A 22523-nucleotide genomic window follows, 5' to 3' on the forward strand; every position below is an offset into this window, starting at 1 on the left:
CTGGGGAAACTCAGCAGTTTTAGAAGGCTTTCTATTTAGTGGTTGATACCTGCTAGATATTATGAATAACAATTTATTAACTACCACATCATCAGAAAAATAATTTCATTTTCTTGAAATAATGCTGGAAGTGTTATTTTAAAGGAGTTTTAGCTGCCATTTTCTAGTTACACCAAGAGAGAGATACTTCATTTATACTTTAAAATAAAATGCAAAATACTTTTGAGAGGTAAAGGTATATTTGAGAATCAAAATTAAGGAGTACAAAATGATTTGGCTAAAGCAAAGCATGGAGCTAGAAACACCATGTAAAAGTTTCACTTTTCCCTCAAATAAAATGTTTTGAAAATTGCTATAGGACCCAAGAAACTCCATTACCTTGCTGGAACTAATGAGTCCAACCAACACATTGGAGTATGTGTTGGTTACCTTTAAAACTTAGAACCATTCCCACCCAAATACTTCACTCTTCCTGTTCTTCTTTCCCTCAGAATGATTAAGGCTTTACATATTCTTGGTGATGTGCTGTCACTTTTTGAACAAACATCTCTTTGCCTTGCAAAATTACATTGCTGCAGCTGGAGAGGGAAAATAAGAGATCCACCTTCTCTCACACAAAACTCTGAAACACCAAGACTACTGCTGAGTTGAAGGTTCTGGTGCCAAGCTCCTTATCTTAAAATACCAAAATGTAAACCACACAAAAATAAGAGGATTTGGGAGAAAACTAGACATTCAACATGCCTTTTAATATAGATGCTGTTTCTCAAGGAAGTGGATTGAATAACAAACTTAAAAATCAACACATTATAAAAAACTATCATACTCTTACAGGCCTTCCACCAGCAACACAAAGAGATAAAGGATTTAATTTCTTATTACTATTTCTGCAATTCACCCAAATTCTCATATATCTACTATGAATAGTAAATACAGTCAGATGAAAATGTAAGTTTTACTACTTTGAAAAACAAACAAATACATGAAAAATGCTTGTTTAAAATTATTAAGACTGCTTATAATCAGCATATCACCATTACAAAAAGGAAAAAAAATTAACTGCATTTATACTCAAACCCTCAGGCTGTATTTCTCCTCAACATAAAAAGGCTGCTCTCCAGAAAACAACTTGGTACATACCTATGTTGTAGGAAACCAATAAATGGCGCAATTCCTGTTCCTGGACCAACCATAATGAACGGCACAGATGGGTCTGCAGGTAAGTGGAAAGCATTGTTTGGACGAGGGAAAATAGAGATCTAAAATAAAATCAGGTAAAATATAATTGAAGGGTATTCTTAAGCAGTAAAAACGCCATGACATTTTTAGAACCTTCAGGATATTTACACAGCATATGTACCCACACAGCCTACCAAATCCTGAGCTTCAGAGTTCATCTTTAATGCCACACAGACATTTAGAATAAAATCTTACAGAAGTCTGTGGAGAAAAAAAAACAAGCAACAAAACCACACCATATTTACAAACCTATTAATCCATCTGGAGGAAAACTAGGATAAACCACACAGACATGAGTTGCTGAATATGAAAAGTGATTGCACCACAAATCTGGGGAATACTGTTCAGAATGCACGGAAAGTTTGCTGTTGGCATTCAAAGGGAACTAAAGCTAGTTTATTGCTATCAAAGGCAACTCAACCTTTTTTTACATTGTGGGAGGTCAGGATTTGTTTATAGTGAATTGAAGCCTACTGGTAAAGAGCCTGCTTTCTTAATTTTCATGAAAGTTTGACATGATTTTCAAAAGTGCATACGGGTGAGGGGAGGCACATAACAGCTCAAAGATCTTGGAAAATGTTTTATATAATCCCAGTTATAAACAGTAATTCTAATTTTCATATCTGTGTCAGAAAGGAAGTTATATTTTCATATGAGCTCTATACCCATCCTCTGAGACATGGCCAACAAAATCTATAGAAAACAAGAGATTACTATTTTTAATTCCAAGAGATTATTCAAGACTCAGCAGCAGCCATAGCAGAGCTTCACACATTAAAGTCATAAGCAAATATCTAATTTGTTTTGCACATTAATTATGAAAGGATTTGAATTTCCTTTCAAGTTTAACGAAGGAGAATGGCACTAGACCAAGTTATTTAAAGTCTGTTGTGTAAATCTGAATAGTTTAGCACTGCTATTTTTTTTATACTTCACTACAGATATAATAATGTTAAAGAGCATTATTTTCCTAGTTTCATGATGATTAAAAAAATAGAATAATTCTTGCTGGTGGGGAATGATACTTATATATATATATATATACACACATATATACACTGATTCCAAACTGGTCATTCTTTCAAAACAGACTGCAAATGGTAAACACATTTATACTGTAAAGTGTATTCAATTAATCTAATATATTTTTGCATAAGATCACACTCATCTGTTTTGTGTGCCTATCCCATATATTTCTGCAATCTATGTGCATTGCTGCCCATTTATCTATGCTGAATTCTAGCTTGTGCAGTAGACAAAATAGTTTCTAAACTTTATCCAGACTCATTTTGTAATAATCTTTTTTTTTCTTTTTATCCACCTCTTTTTCTTGTTTGATCTTTAATTAATTTCAAATCAATTATATTTTAAATAAAGAGCAGACATGAATACTGAAATAAGATATATGATGCACATATTAATCTTTGCATTAGTTTTAAAAAATGAAGATAACTTGTATGGTGTTTTTCCCCATTTTGTCTGACTGACACTTTGAGTTATTGGCACAGTTTTCTTTCAACCAAATTCTATTCTTGTTTCCATTTGTCATAATCAAATATAGATTAGGCTGCCAGTAGTTCTTTTAGAGAAAAGATATGTATATCACACATAGCAATTATATAGTAGAATTCCTATTTTTTAATAATTAGCTTAGACCTAGTGACTTTGAGATGGATTAATTACACAGAATCTCTGCCACAAAATGAAATGAGGGGAAAAAAATAAAGAAGTACCTTTTCCCTGTAATATCAACTATGCCAAACAATCACTGATATATGTCAGAAAAAAACCACAGAGGACTGTCCCTTGTGTCATATTCAATAACCTGGCCTTTGAAAACTCTGGAAGACCTGACAAGAAATGTGAGTTTTACAGTTTCTCCCCTAATACCTGCCACTGCTTCCTGGAAATGACCAAGAGCCTCTCTCTTGTGACGTAAACAGTCACAACCATTTAATTACACAGTGGTAGTTTAGTCCACGAAAACATCCTTCAAGATACACTTAGAGCTACAGAGGGGTGGAAAACAACTCTGGCCTTTCAGTAATGGGAAATTTCACAATTTAGGCATGCACAGATAAGTAAAATTTAAATTTAGTGTTTAAGAATCAAGTTATGGACATGTTATACAGAAGTAGGGTAGAACTGCAAAATTAAGGTTTATGCTGCCAAACCACATGCACTACATCACAGCAGTGAACAAAGAAACCTGCAGTTGTTTCAGACATGCATAGATTTAACAGTTAATGACTTTAAATCTAATATTCATACCTTTTCAGTTGAAGAGCTTTCTCCTTTCATACCCTGAGAGTTTTTACTGGGGTGAAGTAGAGGTGCAACTAACTCAGCAAGCCACCCTGTACACACTCCCTTCCGTGAGACTGGTCTAGAGGGACCAGCAGGGAACTCCACAACATTAAATACAAAGCACAGCCTTCCTGGCTGATATAAGTCTGAACTGCAAAGACAAAAATATTAAAAACCAACCTAAACCCTGAGAAACAGCTGTACAATCTTGCAGCAGGTCTATTTGCAGCCCAAACTATTTCAATTGAATCAAGATACTCAATGTTCAGCTAACTGCATAATATTAATATTTAGTTAGAAATTGTTTCAAGGCAGGAGTCAAAGGCCAGTGTCTACAGAAGGGAATCCAAATTCCTACCAGATTTACCCATGTGTGAGCTTGTTCTTGAGAGCTTTACCAAAGTCTTGCCACACACTCAAAACAATGTTCTTTGAAATAGTCAATGTTTTTTCTAACGGGGTCACAACTATTTACTCCTCTCCCTCTTCCTCAGATTCTAACGTACACAAACAGATTTGAGAAAAACCCCATACCTAAATAACTAAGAAGATACAATTTGAATATTTCATTACCTTGAGACAGAGTAGGATCTGGCTTGTAATTTAGGAAGATGTTCTGAAGAACAGAAAAGAAATATATCACTCATTTGATTCACCCCAATAAAGATATTGTATAATGAGTGTTTACACTACAACAGATTACAAAGTATTTTAATTTAATTGAAATTTTATTCTAGTAACATTCAGTATTTGTGGTTCAGAAACAAGCAATTAAGACCTGAACTCTATTTTGGATGGGTTTTAGACTTTGTGGAACATCAATTAGAGATCCTATACAATGAGACCATAACACTTAATTTATAGGGTTCTTGGTCAAACAAAAATGACTGTAAGGTGTACAGAAGAGCTGCCAGTTGCTTCACCTCAGATGAGGTGAAGTTTGAAATTTAATTTTCTCCACCTTTCCTCTATGAGCTCAAAAGCTCTCACAATAGAGACTGCTTTATTGAATGCTTCCTATATACAGTGTCCTAGAAGCAGATGTGCCAGCTCAGTTTCAAACCACTGATTACCTATGCAAAGTTTTGAAATCTCAGCTGAAAAAACAAGATGCAGGAGCTCACGGGGCATTTTTTGAACAAGCAAGCCCCTATATATATCACAAAAACATTTATGTCTATCTATGTATGTACAAAAGCAGAACTACTCTTTTTGTCAGCACATGCACACTCTGACATATTTTAAAGGTGCTCTGCTATATAAGATAGTTGCTAGGTGGAGTTAAGAAAAGGTAGTGCAATGAAATTACTTAAAGACACTAAATCCATTCAGCAATTTTGGGTAAAGGTGGACATAATGACTGCAAGAACCCAGAAAGCAATTTCTTTGACTCCTATTATGAAACATATCAAGAAACTCTGGATTTTAATTTGAAAAATAACTGCCAGCAATTTCAGATGTATTTGACATGGTAACAGCTGTAGTCCCATCCTTTCAGTATTTTATATCAGGAACCCTGTGAGTGTGTTAGACATAGCATAAATACAGATCTACTGGGAAGAGTATTCTGTTTCAACAGGTAAAAGTGCAAGAAAAGACCATGTAGGCAGAGAAATTAGGAGTTGTAAAAGTATGTCTTTTATAATTGTAAACAATTGATGAACTAATTCATTAAGACCCTAATCCTGCAAGCACCTTATGCTTACTTTTTATGTACAGGAGTAATGCAGAGTCAAAGCATTGGAATGAACCTAAATGTTTGCAGAAAGAAAGCCAAGGACTATGAACCATAGAACACAGCTTTGTTCCTCAACAAGAGTTTCAGCTTGATCACTATAGAAACTATATTCCTAAAGCAGTTAACTGAACAGCTACTCCCCTTTCTTGGGAAATTGAACATTTAGCCTGATGCATTTTCAGAAACCAAATCTAATTAAATCTAAATCAGTCTTTTACCAATTAACAGGCTAAGTGAAGGCTTGCAACTTGGAAAAGCATGAAGTAAATCCAGGAGGCAAACATTAGAATCTCTAATAAAGTGAGTATAATCAGAGGCTCCTTGTCTGCTGCAAAGCTCTTGAAGCCTCCGTTTTTCTCCCGCATCACTGGTACATTCTACAAGAGCTCGCAAAAATGCCTGTAGGGAAGAAAGGAAATAGTGAAGGGTAAAAAACTTGTCCATTTGGGAAAATTAGCACAAAACAGGGAAATACTTGGGTTGCCTGGGGACAGGAAGTAGGTTAATGGATAATAAACTTTATTTATATGTATTTTTTTATTGCTCTTCTAATGTCTACAACAAGTTGGCACATCAGAAAATCCTACTTAGCCTGGGTGAGGAAGAGACAAAAAAATAGGCACAAGCCATTTCCCCTCAAAATTCCAGATTTTTGAAAGGTGCTCTTATTGCCCCTATTTACACTTTAGTTAGGCAGCTCCATAACACAATTCAAGACAAAACACCATTTGCCAGGGTACAGAAGTCAGGAAATGAGAAGAGGTACAACTATAAATAAAGTATGGTATTAAATGAATCATGTTAATGTTGTTGTGGTGTTTTATTCTATACTTTATGCCTACACACTGGTGGTGTAAACTTTTCTTAAAGGAAAGCTAAATTGAGCATTGTAAGATAAAGTGAAGATCAGATGTAAGTAGTTACAAGGTTTTTTTTCAAAAAGAAAGATGGAAATAGACACAGTGCATAAAAGAAAAGTGATAGAAAACACCAAATGCAATCAGATGACACATTCTACACAAAGGAATACTTGAAAAATAATGTGTGCTCAACCATAGAGCTTCCAGACAATAGTTTTGAGTATGGAGTCACATAAAGCACATTTCAGGCTGAAGACTTAATACAGCAGACAGGTTATAAAAACTGGCTTCAGTGATATTCCCCAGCCCATACTCTCTGCCTACTCTTATTGCTGAGACAAATTTTCAAAAATATTAAATGCAGTTTTGAAAAGATTGGAACAACAGGAATATTCTCTTCTGCTGCAAAATCCACTAAATTGAGTAAAAAGGTCCTCCCAAAAACTGATTTCCCTCAGAGACCTGACCACACAATCATTTAGCTTCATCTTTCACATAAAGTTATCTTTAAAATATGTTTTGATGATACCAGAAATACAGATACATTTTCAGTTAAAAGCTTTGATAATAATACATACATGTTGTGAGTCAAATACTAAAAAAGCAAAAATCTTCTTTTAAATTCTGCTATGTTACTGAAATGTTAAAAAAAAGCTTTAAAATTTCACAGATTTCACACAACGTTGTGAGTTGGAAGGGGCCCACAAGGATCATCAACTCCAGCTCTTAAGTGAATGGTCCACACAGGGTTACCAGCACCATGCTCTAACTGAGCTATTGTAAAGGACACTGTGGTACATTTGCATACAGAAACGTGTATTTTAGCAACAAAACTTGACAGATGTGGCTCCCTCTGATTAAAAAAACTGTTTACTTTGAAATGACTATGGGGCTAGGTTCAGTCAGTCTTCCCAGTTATCTGGCACTGAGTCATTTAATACTTTTCTACTTTCTTCCAGACTAGTCATGAATCAAGACACCGCAGAACAGGAATGTCTGCCAGATAAACTACCAGAAGTGACTTTTCTCAGAGTAAAGTACAAACACTACCATACAAACTGACAATCCTTATTCACCAAGAGATACCATAACTACACACAAAGCAAGGACAGATCTGTAATACTGATTTCTCTTTAGAAGAAAAAACACATACACACCTTTTTGGGAATTGCTCTTATTTCCAGACACCAGGTTAGAATGAATTTGAGAGTGCTTCTTTCAGGGATGTGTTGTGGACGAACTGCTCCTAGTTCAGTGGGAGAACAAAAAACAAAAACAAAGTAAAATGTGCATCTATTAATACACAAAAGTGGCATCACACATCTCATACTTAATGGACAACTTGTGCAGCCCTCAAAAGTGCAGGGAATCTCACGGTGAGAACTGATTTACCTATAAACCAGAACAACAAAGAGCCCTACACCACCCTCTGAAAATAAAGGCACAACTCAGCAGTACCATTAAGACTCCAACTGCAATACAAGAAAGGAGTAATTCACACAGGTCCAGCCAGCAGTACACAGGCATGCCTTGAACCTGAAGCCACTTCTTCTGATGTATGACATCATAAGACTCAGCAGAACACATCCATAGACTCACAAGTCCATTAAAAGGCACCTTGCAACAGCATTAAGGCTTGTCCTTGAGGAGTGCAGCTCTCTTAGGATGTAAAACAGACTGACATGCAGTGTTGCGCAAGGAGATTTTACTTTCAAGTGAGGGATTGCTTTATGTGATTAAAGCCTTATCTCCACAAACATGAAGGAGCACAGAGTAAGAATGAGATGGATGGATGCCAATGCCAGGCTGCAGCTCCCAGTCAAGAGCTCAACTACAGTAAAACCAGCAGCAGCATTCTTCTGCATCCTCTTTTTTAACACATCACTCTGAGTTCCAACATGCCTCCATGAAAGAAAGCTGTGTTCCCATACTAAAGGTAAAAATATGCAAAAGTACGCACACCAACTCCTACCAACACAGAAAGGAGTGCTGTTCCACGACCAGTGCATCACACCATACCTTTCTTTTTAGTGCCCTGCTTAACTTTTACACAAACAAAGTCGTCTCCTTTTTCAGAAAGCCCCAAAATGTGAAGAAGCTTTTCCACTTCACTGACATTGTTGGGACATATTACACAGAAGGCATCTCCAGGTTGGTACTCAAAAGCTGTATCCTGTTTTAAAACATGAAATATTTCTATTAAATCTTACTACAAACCAAGGCATTCCCATTTCTGACAACAACCTTCCTACTATTGTGCTCACATTAAGTCAAATATTTTTACTCTGTACTAACACTTTGCTGTTTTGAGCACATCAGAAATGAAGCAGTCATGTTTTCTTTTCAGGCTTAACCTTACTAATTAGAAAAAGTCTTTCCTTATCTGGTTTAAATATTTGGACACTTTTTAATGAGAACTGCTGAGCAGCCCAAACAGAAAGAAAATAAATACGTATTAAGAGGTTTGTTATATAATCAGCCCAGATCATTAATTACTGATGTTCTACATTTTCTGGTTTGAGAAGAGCAGAGAAATGAAGTCCTCATAATTAATGTAACTTTTTATAGATACACATCATCACTAAAATAAAATTTGCTGGTTAAACTATTTGATGAATTGTGACAGAAGTGACCAGAATTCCTTTTATTTTTTGGAGGAAAAGAAGAAAAAAACCAGACAAGAGCACAGTGAAAATTCAAATCTTAAGACCTAGATTCTAGTTAGCTGCCTGAGATTCTTGTGTGCAACTGTTGAAACTGTTGTGTGCAACTCAAGCTTCTGCCTGTTCAAGGAACATGCAGAATTGTACTTGCATCATTATGTTTTCCTTATGCATCAGGTGAGTGACCTGCATACACAGACTAGCAAGAATGTTAGGTGAAAAAGGCAAGAAAATGCTTATGTTTTCAGTGGGGGCTGATGACAGAATGCATGTAAACATACAAATACGTGCAAAAAACCATGTCACTCAAAGAATCAGTTGCTCAAAACTTAATAGAATCTATTTATAACTGAGATTTAAAGATGTCTCGTATATAGAGACAGATTAGGCTAAGAGAGTCCAACAAAAGGTGCTGCCAAAAATCACAATATCCCAAAAGTAATATTCTATCAATTTGGGAAACCACTCAAAAGTAACATTCTTTCCTTTTCAAGCTTTCCTATAAAGTAATATCAAGCACTCTCTGCCTTTCATCTTCAAACCAGTATACAAAATATGATCTTCACTGAATAAACTAAACCAGTTTTTTAACTGAGGGCAACCAAGGTTGACAGTTTGAGTAGCATGTTAACAAGGCAGAGCAAATGAATGTCAAAGGCAGAAACAGTGCTCAAGAGCTAATTCCTATTGCTTGATACTGTTAACGAAATTACTACTTGTGTAGATTACCCACCATAATAAACAGTCACAATTTACTATATAGTTTCTGAATATCCTTCAAGTTGTGTACTTATAAACTGAAAAATTACTCGTTTTCAATACTTCTTGACTGCCTTTCTCCACTGCAAATTCCCTTCATAAAGGTATTTCACTCAATATGATATCCATGGAACAACAAAGTAATTAACTTGACACTTTGTTCCTGTTTTGACTTTCATGGAGTCCTATTTTTCAGCAAATAAATTAACCTTTACATTTAAGCTGACATCCTATTGAATACAGAATTATTTTTTCTTTTTGAACAGCCAAATAAATAATTTTTTCCCCTCAGTTATTATACATAACACACGTTTTTCACCCTTTATTTTAACCCACTAAAGAAAAAGCCATCACCAACTTACTGCGATATCAAGCTCTAAGAGCAATGCAGTCTTTACTGCATCTTCCCTAGTGAGCTGAATTGCTTTTGTAACTGGCACTTCAAAGGTTCTTCCCTCTGAGATAAGTGAAGACAGATGCGGATTCTGAAAAAGACGACACAAAAACTTACACTAAAAATGCAAATCAGCTTTATGACATCTTACTATGACATACAGGAATTGGTGTTGGTACAGGTTGTTTTTGAAAGAATCTTAGAAAACAACTCAAAACAATAAGGAAAAACATGAATTTCTATACACAGTGTTTTGCTCTTTTTAAAAAATCACATCTAAGCAATAACTGGCATATATTCAATTACAAAAAGTCAGTAGGCTTGAACAGTCTAATGGGCCTACATTATTATCAAATGCAGTGAGCTGTTTCATTTTTCAAGAAATGCCTTGAAAATAGCCAATTAGAGAATGGCATTTATGTTAAACCCCAGAAAACTCCCGCCTAATTAAAGGATTATTAGGTGTACAGAATGGACATAAGAAGTAAGAACAGAAGTTACATCATTGCAGGTTTACAGCTTAAGGCTTTGGGGTCCATTTGGGGTCTACTATTACAGGAAACTTATAAAAGGATTTTTAAATTAGAGCTAATGAGCAAAACTCACTCTACAAGACAGCACCATGTTACAACACAACATTTCTAGACAGGTAAGAATGTGCCCCAAGTATGACAAATGGGCACAAGAATAATTCCAGATCACATATGTCAAAGGCTGCCACTTGAAGATCAGAACCCAGCCCTCACTTTTCCATCACTATAGTAAGCAAGCTTCATTTGAGATCAATGCAGACAAAAATAAAAAGAGGCAGGAGGGATACCAAATGCCTTTAATAATACTCTGTCAAATGTAAAAGAATCATCCTACCAATAGGAGAGTATTTGTTCATCTGAAGATCTCCTATTTGAAAAAGGAGACAAGAGCATCCCTTGAGACCAACAGTTGGAAGTTTCTTTGTTTTCTTAGGATTTTGACATGGTGATTAATAGCTTGGGCCATATCAAGTCATTGTGCATCAGCTGGGCTGCTGTAACTGTCTATATTTGTATTCCCTCCAAGTCAAATTCAAAGCATAATGAAATCAAGATTTAAGCTAAATTGTATTATCTTACACTTCCCAGAAATGCTTTAGACCAACTCACTATTCTGCTCTGCTATTAGTATGCAGCAACTTGCTAATTCAACCCTGAGACTCAACAGCCCAAGATAAGATCATTTCAGTAACTGGACAGACCATGTACCAGGCCTTCTTTAAATGGCAGGAAGTTTCTGTTTGGAAATATCCAAACCTCACCTTGATGAATTTCAAAACACACAAACTTCAGCTCTGCTTGGCAAAAAATATCCATAGCTGCTGTTGCAATGTGAGATACCAAAAAAGCACATGAATTGTGTGATACCTGCAAAACCAAACATGACCCTACATAGAACGTACTTGTTGACAAGGTCTACCCAACTATGTCAAAAATAGTTCCAAAGGAAAAAAACCCACAAACACGCATTTGATTCTTTCCGGGGCTGAAAATGATCATCCCGTTTTATATATGAAATCTAGACTATAATCTTTAATCTGTCACTGAGTTCCAGATTAGCAGATTCAGCTTTTTCCATTTGCTGTTCCAAAGCAAAATTAACTTTTTTTTCTACATACAGAAAAGGCATCAGTATTAGAACCTGACGAGCTATTTCAGAGATCAATCTGAATATATGCTGACTTTAAGAAAATGGGCTCTTTTAAGGACGGTAGCAGCACACTCAACCCAACTATTACTCTTTAATAGAAGAGCACCTCTAAATCATAAACCTGAAGAATTTGTATTATTAAATTGAACAACCTGAGCAAAGCCAACAATACAAAGTTTAAAAAAAAAGCAAAATTATCCAGTGTTTAAATCCATATACTCTTCCATAACTATATTAGCTAGACTAAGGGATTCTCTCAGCATTTCCATTAACAGTCTCAACAGAGAGAGTGTCAGAGTCCGAGGATACTAAAGGACTTTCATGATCATGAGCAGCCACACCAGAGGACTGGGCCCAGAGCCCCCACCTCAGCTCAGTACTGGTTCTTCAGTCCTGGCCACAGCTACATTAGAGCAGCACTGGTCAGCAGCTGAACCACAAGCACACACCCATAACTGGACACAGATCCTGTTGATCCAGGCCTAGATCTTGAGACCAGTTTCTTGGCTTGGGCCAAGATTCCCACAAACATGCCTGATGATCTGCACTCTTGGCTGATCTGGGCTGCCACCTCCTGCTTTGCACTGCTTAGATAGTGGATAGCAACGCTGGATTCGTTACCACACTCAGCTCCTGGCTCCCTGTCATTTAAAGAGCAGCCAGGCTTCAGTGCTTCCTTGCATGGATAACTGAAACATCTGCATTCTGCAGGCAACCAGAAAAGGTGAGTCACTCCTGCCAACATGATAATTCTTCTCTTAGTACAGCACGTCTTTGTTCAATGTGGCTTCAATAGGAAAAGCATACTGGCTTTTGATCTACAGTTCATCTTCCATTTCCCTCAGCACAATAATGATCATGTTTTCACAAGGACAAGTTTCTCCATTATTAAGTATGCAGCAAGATTTTGGGCAATTTTACAGCCTCTTAATGCATTCTGAAAGGACAAAAAATTTGAATGGAAACTTTATTGTACTCCTCACTACAGCAAGATGTTTTCACTGTTGTAAGCCACAGAGGATTTGAATTCTTGCCTTCCTGACAGTGCAATACCAACTTGCTATTTAGCTGAATTATATCTTGACATAAGTGTCCATAACCCATATGGTGGCACCTACATTCAATATAAATGGACTTTTTACTTAAAATTCAAAAGCCTCCTGCAATGGGGACACATCTCAGTTACGTAAGCATTCACTTGCTCTTTTGAGCCTCATGTAGGAGTATACATTCATACTCCTACAAGAGCTAGAGGCTTCCATCACTCAAGGGAAGTCCTTACCTCACCCTGGGTGTCCTGAAACTCCACCTCTATATATTCTGGTGGCAGGGCAGGAATATTAAGAGCAGACTGAGAGACAGGAGGGACAGAATGAACAAGTGAAGGTTCAGCATCTCTAGCTGGAGCCACATGATTGATGTCATCCAGTTTCTGTGACAGAGTATCAGAACCCCTTGCTCCTTCATCTTCTAGCTTCAAGTTCTGTACTTCAGAGCTTAACTTTAGCTCATGCACAGCATGTGGAGCTGTAGAGAGAGAGCTGGAAACAGCACTGACAGCATTGTTCATGCCTTCTTTCTCTTTCTGCAATTGTAATGCTTCCTTGAGAGCAAGCCAAAGTCCATCAATCCAAGGATCAACCACTAATTCCAAACTGGGAATGGAGGAGAAAAAAAAGAAAAAATGCATGGATGAATTATTGTGACTTCCTGGACTGGTAATTTACAGATAATGAAAGACCACAAAAGCAAAAAACACTATTCACTTTCCATTTCTAATATATATATCTTCAGCTGTTATCAAGATTACTCCTTTGTAAAAAAAAAAATATTTAGTTGTTACCACTATGTAAATTTACGGTCTAAAATGTGTAACAGCCTTGCTCTTCCATCAGTTTCTCATTTTTATTTTCATATGCTGAACTTTATGACAGAAAGTTGAAGGAATGGCAGCAGAATATGCAACTTTTCATTGTGCAACAGCAACATCAATAGCTTACACTAATGGCCCATTTTTATTATTTCAGAACACAAGAGATAAGTTTTATGGTTATGACAATGTTTGTGTTCAACTGCCCTGCACAGAACCAATAAAAGCAGCAGTTCAAAATAACTAAGCCAAGACTGCAGCCTACTGGCCAGAAAGAATAGCAAAACAGGGAGTTGTTTTCTTACATAATTCCTCTACAGCAAAGAGAGAAATCTTCTTACATAATTACTCTAAAGTGATCCTCTGCCCATCCCCAAAAGAGAAAAATGAAAAAAAAAAAAAGGAAAAAAGAAACTACATTTTCAAACCCTTTTACTTACTCTGACTTATTTAATTTCTAGAACTGCTAAATACTAATTTTCCAGGCATTACACTTTAAAAATGGAATTTTACTTAATGGCAATTGAGACTGAAAAGGCATACTGTGCTCAGGCAGAACTCATTTCTATGAGGTGCTGAGTATCCAGCTTTAATGGACTTCAAATGGTTCAGAACATTTAGCCAAATGCCTACACAAACACTGCATCATGAAGAAATAAAATCCAAACCTGTTCAGCTCTTACCCTACACAGTCATCTGCTAATCCTGTGTCATAGAAGTGCTGGGCACCAAGTTCTTGAAGTCGTCGGTCTACTGTCCTTCCGCCATTACAGAAGAACATGTACTCTGAATCTCCCAGACCTAGCAAATTCAAGGAAAGAGGAATCCTGTCAACCAGGCAGCCTCCCAGGCTACACAAAGTCAGGACAGACTTTTCTTGCAGGCAAAGAGAAGAATCAGGTATGTTGGAGCAAGTCCACAAGAGGGCACCAAGATGATTAGAGGGATGGAGCGCTGCTCCTAGGAGGAAAGGCTGACATAATTGGGTTTGTTCAGCCTTGAAAAGAGAAGGCTTTGGAGCGACCTAATTGGGCCTTCCCGTACCTGAAGGGAGCCTGCAAGAAAGATATGGGGGATTTTTACAACAACATGTGGTGACAGGACAAGAAGGAATGGCTTCAAACTGAGAGTAGGTTTAGATTGGATGTTAGAAAGAAATTCTTTATTGTGAAGGTGGTGAGGCACTGGCACAGGTTGCCCAAAGATGTTGTGGATATCTCATCCCTGGAAGTGTTCAAGGTGATGTTGGATGGGACTTTGAGCAATCCAGTGTCCCTGCCCACAGCAGGGGTTGGAACTGGATGATCTTAAAGGCCCATCCAACAAAGGCCTTCTATGATTCCATGATAAATATAATTGTGGTATCTAGATATACTTAAACACTTGCATATGTAAGTGCATTTTTCAGAGGCTACATTGAAATATACATACATGTATACGAATTTCAAACAAAATTGTGTTTGTCCCAAAATAGGGCTGAAAAACTGTCTCCCTCCTTCCCAAATGTAAGACAGAGAAATACTCTGAAAACACTTTGCTTTCAATATTTCACATGTCAGAAGAATACTGCTTTAGTTTGAGGCTTTTAAAATATACAAAATTCCTCTAACAGGAAAAATATAAGGAACAGAAAACTGATAAACTACGTGTGAATTACCAAAATAAATGATCTTTCAGGATTAAGTTGTTAATAATGTCAACAACATGAGACAGTATTAAAAGAAATTAAAAAGTATTAGAAACTTGAGGGGAAAGAAAGGATCAAACATAGCAGTGATTTTAAACAAGAAGAAAGTTGAAACATCTGCATGGGGGACAACAGTCCAGCACATTCCTCTGCAGGAATCAAAGATTTCTTTGCAGATCTTGTTTCACCTGCACTGGGTTTTCTGCTTCTTAACTGCTGGGAAGCTGTTTTAGACGAAGATGCTCCTTGTTACCAGTTGAACAGTCAGTGCACTCAGGAGGTTATGCCCATGGAAGATCCAAGATTTTAAGAGGTCAACCAAATCACTGACCCACCCCACAAAAATGATCAATCATCCTTTAGAGATGCTTGCCCAGCAATCCTAAAGACCACTGGTTTTAGGTCTATCTTCACAAATTCTCTAAGTAATCCACACCACTAGTTCACTATTGCTATCATAATTTTTCACAGCCTGACCCTTCCTTGTGTGAAATTTCAAAGCACTAGATCTTGATTATTTCCACTTGTGCTGGTTTTGGCTGGAATAGTGCTAGTTTTCCTCATCACAGCTGCTATGGGGCTGTATTTTGGATTTGTGCTGGAAACAGTGTTGATACCTCAGAATGACCAAAGGGACATCCCACGCCACATGGCATCATGCTCAGCACATAAAGCTGGACAAAGAAGAGGCAAGGGGAGCACATATGCAGTGATGGCATTTATTTTCCCAAATCACTTCTACATGTGATGGAGCTCTGCTTTGCTGGAGACGGCTGAAACACCTGCCTGCCCATGGGGAAGGGTGAATAAATTCCTCGTTTTGCTTTAATTGTGTTCATGGGTTTTGCCTTCCCTATTAAACTGTCATTATCTCAACCCACAAGTTTAATCACTTTTACCCTTCCTACTCACTCTTCCATCCACAGAGGGCTTGGGGAAAGGGAGAGAGCACCTGGGTGGGGCTTGGTTTCTGGCTGTGGTTAAACCATGATGCCAACTCATAATGGAACATTCCCCTCTCCTCCTTCACCTTTTAACAGCCTTTTCTTTCTTTTTTTTTTTTTTTCCCTTTTAAGAGGACTTTTGCTTTTTCTCAAGTACAGTACTTAGAGCAAACATTTAATTGGACCAATTTAGATGGACACCATGAATGTATTTTAAGACTGGTAACTTGTTAAACTTCAATCCCATTGTAGTTTAGACACCATAATAATTCCTGCCATAAAAAAAATCAGGGTTAATATAATACTTATCTTTACACATACACCTATGTATGCAGTCAGCTGTGAAAAACCTGCCCATTTCACAAACTGCTATGTGTAACTAGGCAATAGCATAACAGCTTCTCAAAATGCTACATGATTAGGATGCATTTCATTCGGACTTCCACATTATATATCCAGGAGAAATTTCCTTCTAATGGATCCCTTCCTTATTAGAAAGTTAGAAGTTTTCTTACTCCCATCTATCAAATTAAACTTGTCAGGTAAAAATAACCTAGGTTTAAATAGACATTTCTGGAGTTTGTTTATGAATGAAATTTGAAAACTGAACAAACTAAGCTTACAATCAGCTCAAGATACATCCTGCATTTGCCAAAACTGTATTTTGCTTATCCATCTTTAAGCCAAAGGTACCTTCATTCTCTTGATGAGTACAACATTCAAAACTAAAGTATTGCAAATTTAAAGGGATGGGAAGATTTAAGATTTTTACTTTTAAGAACATTTTATAATGCCTTTCCCTCTGTAGAGAAAAATGCCCAATGACTCACACAGCCAAGTAAACTAATCTAATTTACTAATCTCTGTAGAGACTTGACATGAAATTTAAACTTCAAACAGCTATAGATAGCTTATATCATATAGTTTTTATGCAGAGAGAAAATTAAGCTGTAAAAATTACATTGGTAGCTTACATTCAGATAATTTTTGTGATGTTTTTCCTTTATTGCTCATAGAAGACATTACACAAAACTGCTGTTTATAAAAATAAATGTTTTATAAGCACTTAAAAAAGCCGAAAGCAGTTATTCAGAAATAAAAGAAATATAAAAATTATTCACTGACAGACAAGTTCTGCAATAATATAGAAAATACTAAGTCACCTAGCAATCCATACTGGAGATGTGCAAAATGGTCAGGAGGCAAGGTCTTGTCTTGAATTTTCTTCACAAACTTGCGGGCAGTGTCTGGTGGCTCTCCTGTCCCAGTAGTGGAAATAACAATAACTACAGGATCCTTTTCTGTTTCCAGGTTGTACTACAAGCAATAGAACAAGTTAAGTTACAAGGTGCCATTTGATACATAACTGTGGCCTTAGATACTCTATCTCTGACCTTTCTTCTTCCCAAGTGTACACAAAAACCATTTCATCATATTTTACCTATATTAAGCCACAGGAAGTCTTTCAAGTTATTACAAGCAATTTTGGGGATGCAACTTACGATCATATTTGGAGTTTTCAAGACCACATTTGATAAAGCCCTGAAGAATCTGCTTTGACCTCAACTGACCTTGCTGCAAAATGACATCATAAAGCTTCTTCCAACCTGAAATATCCTAAGATCCCATATACAGATGTCCAAGGGCAGCATTTTGAGCTACATACATGAAGAATAATTCACAGCTGCACTCAGACAGCTTAAATACACAGTCCTTACAGTATTTTATTTGTCAAGTGGAAAAAGTATTTTTGTATATGTAATCACAGTCACACAGCCATAATCCTCATGATTTCACACAGATAAGTGAGGTGTGGCCATACAAACTGAAGGGATCATTTCTAAGTCCCATAAGTATAATATATAGTCTGATAATTTCCATGTTACAGAATCACAGTATCACAGAATTAGCTAGGTTGGAAAAGACCTTGGAGATGATCACACCTCACAAAAAACCCCCAGTCCTTTTGGGAGAACTAAGGTAACTCTGAAGAATGATAATCAGACACCACGCTCTACACTCTGTTTAATTTTGGCCCATTCACCCTTCCTCCAATTCACTTGTCTCTCCTTTGCTAATATTCGTCTCCCACATTTCCCAGAGTTTCATGGGGCTTCTCCCATTATACCAGCTTGAAAGAACTGTCTGTAGTAGGGAGTACCGTGTGTCAGCTCCATAAATTCACATCTCATGCAACCATTAATAACTTCTCATTAAAAAGCCCTCAGAATCTTTGACTATCCCATCTTTAGCAGGCTGCAGCACTGTACCAATGTGCTATCAGTCAGGTCACCCGCACAAATGGCTCTCACAATGTGCTATCAGTCAGGTCACCCCTATGGCCTGTGGGTAGTGACCTCTGTGACATACAGCTCGAGTCCAGTGCTTGGGAGTGACCTCTGGAGACCACCTAGTCCCACCCATGCCCCAAGTATGACTAACAGACAGTGCTGTACTCGGTCAGCTATAACTGGCTGAATTTTGTAAACTTCTAAGGATAGAGATTTCCCTTTTCTGGGCAGCTTCTTCCATGCAGAACTTCTCCACCAGTGTCAAATCTGAGTTTATCAGGCAGCACCCAATGGATTTGGCCTCCTGTTGTCCAGTTTGGCTCACATAGGCTACTATTAGAGCATTCCTTAGCCTCCTTTTTGCCATAATAACCTAAGCTCCTTCTACTGCTCCCTGTGGGTCATAGTTTAAATCATCTCCCAGCACTCTAAGTTTAATAAAAATAACAGGACTATGAGAAAATAGAAAGATTGCAAGAGGTGCTGTATTTCACTCAGAGCAGTTTCAAGACTGCAATTCAAAACTTCGGATTTTGAGGAGTTATGTTCTAAACATCTCCCTCAATAAATCACTCAAACTTTATCTCCTTGTCAAGCCACGTAAAAAAAATTACCTGACACCTACAACCCAAAAAGGCTAGGAACACACAGAAACAGACTAAAGCAGTTTTGCTTTTGGCAATGTTTCCCAAACTTTCCTGAAGAAGCTGAAAGCAGCTGCATGGTAAACTTAAATTACTACATGTCTTGCCTCTGAAAGTGGCCTACAGCAGAAGCCTAGAGAAGCACAGTAAACAGAGTAAACATGTAAGGATATTCCCAGGGCACTTTGCCAGACTTCAATGAGTTGTGGCCCAGGAATGTTCCAAACACAGCTTTTGTCTTTTACAAGTTCAGGCAAATTCCAAGTACTCACAAATTCCTGAAACTTTCAAACTGAACTCTAAGTTGTACAAAAAAAAGGCCTTCGGGGTCCTGTTGCAATAAGGACTCAGATTTTCAAAACTTCCATAGCTGATTTTGATAACACAGACCCACAGCTTCTGCAGTGCATTGCCACAGGTGACTACCACATTTACAAAGAAAAAACAAATTCTTGAAGTAAAGAAAGTAAGATTCTACTGGTATCACATGAGAATATACATTAAAATGAGCTCCATTAAAAAAACAAAAAAGATACAAGCTCAGGAAGTATGAAGTGGTGTATTAGAACAGAAGCATAATTAGCTCACTACGTTCTTGCTTACTCCACTGCAGATTTTCATCTGCAAGCTTGGACACCTTTTGAAAACTAAACATTTGGCGATATAGGTTCTGCAACAATTTGTGTCAATTGCTGTGAGGTTTGTTACATTACCAGACCAGCAAGAACCTAACACAACCACAAAGTTTTTTACTCCACCTTCCACTTCCTCCTACATCCTTTCTATTTCAGGTTTGTCTCACTCTTTCTCTTTCCTTCAAACATTCTCCTCAGCTGAGGACAGCAATGCCACACAAGAGCAGTGAGCAGTCTGCTCAAGCTGTGCATGGTTGCTGAAAGAAGAGGATGGGCTCAAAGCAGCCAGTTTTGTCTCATTCAGAATAGTACATGACATACATAATATCATGACAAATGTCATTATTCAGATAATTCATCCAAGGCTGACTACACACACTGTGACCCAAGATGATCTCCATTTAGCCTCCATTTTTTACTGCTCCTCACTTCCACTTCATTTCAGTCTTCATAAAATGTAATCACCATAATCGACCAAAGATTTATGACATTATCTCACCCCTGGGACTGTAGGTGAGAGACACTACTTGGAAAGAGCCAGTGTTCCTGAGACCTGAGCAGTATTTGACCATTCACTTTTGAATGTCAAGAATTACTATTGCTAATGGCAAGAATTACTATTACTGGCTCTGTAACCACCTACTCCATCCACAGACCTTCCAAGGTCTGAAAATACCCAAAAGCTACATAAAGACAGACTTTCTAACTGGCAAGTAGGGAAAAATACCAGAAGCTTATCTGTGACAAGATTTACAAAGCTGAAGAAGTTACTTTTTTCCTCAGTGCCCAATTCTCAGATTCTCAATTCATAATTAATTTGCAGTTCTGAATTGTCTTGCCAAATTTGGCAAAATACATTTATTTAAGTGGCAGGCCAGTAACAGAGCTCGAAATGTTCTATCACTTTGCTGAAACTAATTTCCAAACCTGTCAAATGCAGAAGAAATTAAATGCAAGAATATAAGGAGAATCTTCACATTCCCTGCTGGCTGCATAAAAGTCTCTTTCTAACACTCAGCCACATACTTAGTGCACATTCATTCAAAATATCTCACATTTTCAAGTGCATGAAAAAAATTCTTTTAGATGTTATATTCTCCTCATCTCATATGAAATACCAGGCTATCAAGCTTTGATTGTTTGTTTTTATATGTTTTTGTTTGAGGGCATACAGTTGAGAGTACTTTGTGAAGGAAATTACAGTCCATAATGCTTTCAGTTACAGAACTAAGTTTTCACATTTTTACTCTTGGAAAACAGCAAGTAATAAAAAGCCACTTCCTTGTCCCAGCCAAGCATTTTATTTTGTTCTAGAACATAACTTGAAGTGAGTCCTGTGGGAACTGAAATGAGTGCATATGCTAAGCAACACAAGAAGACCCACAAAAGCTCCGGGACATGCTGGAGCCCATAGTTAACACAACACAGAATATCAATGCAACAAAAGAAAAAAACCCCAACCAAACAAACAAAAAACCTCACAAAAACAAACAAACAAACAAAAAAAAACCCAGAAAAACCAAGAAGAAAAAGCATAATTTCTAGTAACTGCAGACCTGACCTGTAAATACAGAATTGATTCACTACTACATACATAAAAAGTTTTCAAGAAGTCACTGAATCATTGTTAGAAGAGAGATAAAGACATATTAATTTACAGTCCTAATAAGAAAAATCACAAGATGCATCTTTAGCAGAAGGCTATTAAGCAACTGTGAGTATTGGTTGAAATTACTGATTCACAAAGAACAAGAATTTGACACTAGATGGTGTTTTTCAGGTGAGTGCATTTGCTAGCCTTTGTGACATCCAGAGCCACCACTCTAGCATGGAAGGAAGAATTCAGTGCTTCAATACATATTTTTCAAAACAGCATGGAGTATCTCACCTTATCCATTTCACTTATACAGTGCATATCAGCTTCAAGTCCATGGGCACCTGCTTGCTGCCATATTTCCTCAGCTATGGCTTTTGCCTGCCCCTTTTGTGTTGCATAGAGGAGCAAAAACCTCCTTTTTGACTCACAGCACATTCTATTTTTTTTAGAGAAACTGCAGGGGAAAAAAGAATTAAAAAAGTGAATTTTATGTAAGCAGAAAAGCAAGATTTGACTTTGCTTATGAGATTAAAAAGAAATAAAGATAGCAGCATCAGTGTTTAACTTGGAAATGAGGCATCTGCTCTGAAGTGAAGCCATTTCTCACAAGCAAGCTTTGTAGATCAGGTTGCAAAGGATGTGTGGTGCTGGCCCTATGTGCTGTACTGCCTCGATGCTCCAGTAATGTAACAATATCTCTGATACCAAGAATATTGTTGATATCTCTGATATCAACAATATCTCTGATATCAATTTAGTTTGTAAACAATATAACATGAAAACTTTTAAAATTAAATATATACTATTTTTATTATATTATTATATATTTTCCATTTCAATTTAGTGACTGCTTTGTTCACTTTTCTGAGTTGTCTTTGAAAACAAAACAAAACATAGACCTGGTGAAGTCAAACTACAAAGCCTGATGAAAAAAATATTAAATTCTCAGTTTCTTCTTTTCTGAAATCAGTAATTGTTGCTGCAATGACTTTACACTTTATTGTCCACTATGTATTTTGGAGCACAAACACTGACTTCAATCTTGTATTTTAAAAGGGAGCTTCTTACACAAGTGCAACCTGACCCTGAGGTTAGCTCAGTTGTTCAGAACACAGTGCTAATAACATCAAGGTGTTGCTTTTGATCCCCATACTGGCCATTCACTTTGGAGGAGTTGGACTTGATGGTACTTCTGGATCCCTTCCAATGCAG

At 37.1% G+C, this 22523-nt stretch overlaps 1 protein-coding gene across 2 annotated transcripts in view; it reads right to left on the reverse strand.

The window, feature by feature from the left end:
• The window catches only part of MTRR (5-methyltetrahydrofolate-homocysteine methyltransferase reductase), a 28957-nt gene that overhangs the window by 3265 nt on the left and 3169 nt on the right, over window positions 1-22523 (reverse strand). Inside the window, exons 2-12 of one of the 2 annotated variants that reach the window (XM_030971509.1) lie at window positions 21603-21765; window positions 17308-17461; window positions 14197-14314; window positions 12926-13298; window positions 9929-10051; window positions 8164-8317; window positions 7302-7390; window positions 5503-5683; window positions 4120-4162; window positions 3511-3697; window positions 1141-1259 (exon numbers count right to left, since the gene is read on the reverse strand). In XM_030971509.1, the coding sequence (XP_030827369.1) occupies window positions 1141-1259; window positions 3511-3697; window positions 4120-4162; window positions 5503-5683; window positions 7302-7390; window positions 8164-8317; window positions 9929-10051; window positions 12926-13298; window positions 14197-14314; window positions 17308-17461; window positions 21603-21746 (1685 nt within the window). In that variant the 5' untranslated portion in view covers window positions 21747-21765. The remainder of the gene's footprint in view (window positions 1-1140; window positions 1260-3510; window positions 3698-4119; window positions 4163-5502; window positions 5684-7301; window positions 7391-8163; window positions 8318-9928; window positions 10052-12925; window positions 13299-14196; window positions 14315-17307; window positions 17462-21602; window positions 21766-22523) is intronic. The other variant, XM_030971510.1, reaches the window with a different exon arrangement.

This window comes from Camarhynchus parvulus, chromosome 2 (genome assembly GCF_901933205.1).
Source record: "Camarhynchus parvulus chromosome 2, STF_HiC, whole genome shotgun sequence".
Taxonomy (NCBI): Eukaryota; Metazoa; Chordata; class Aves; order Passeriformes; family Thraupidae; genus Camarhynchus; species Camarhynchus parvulus.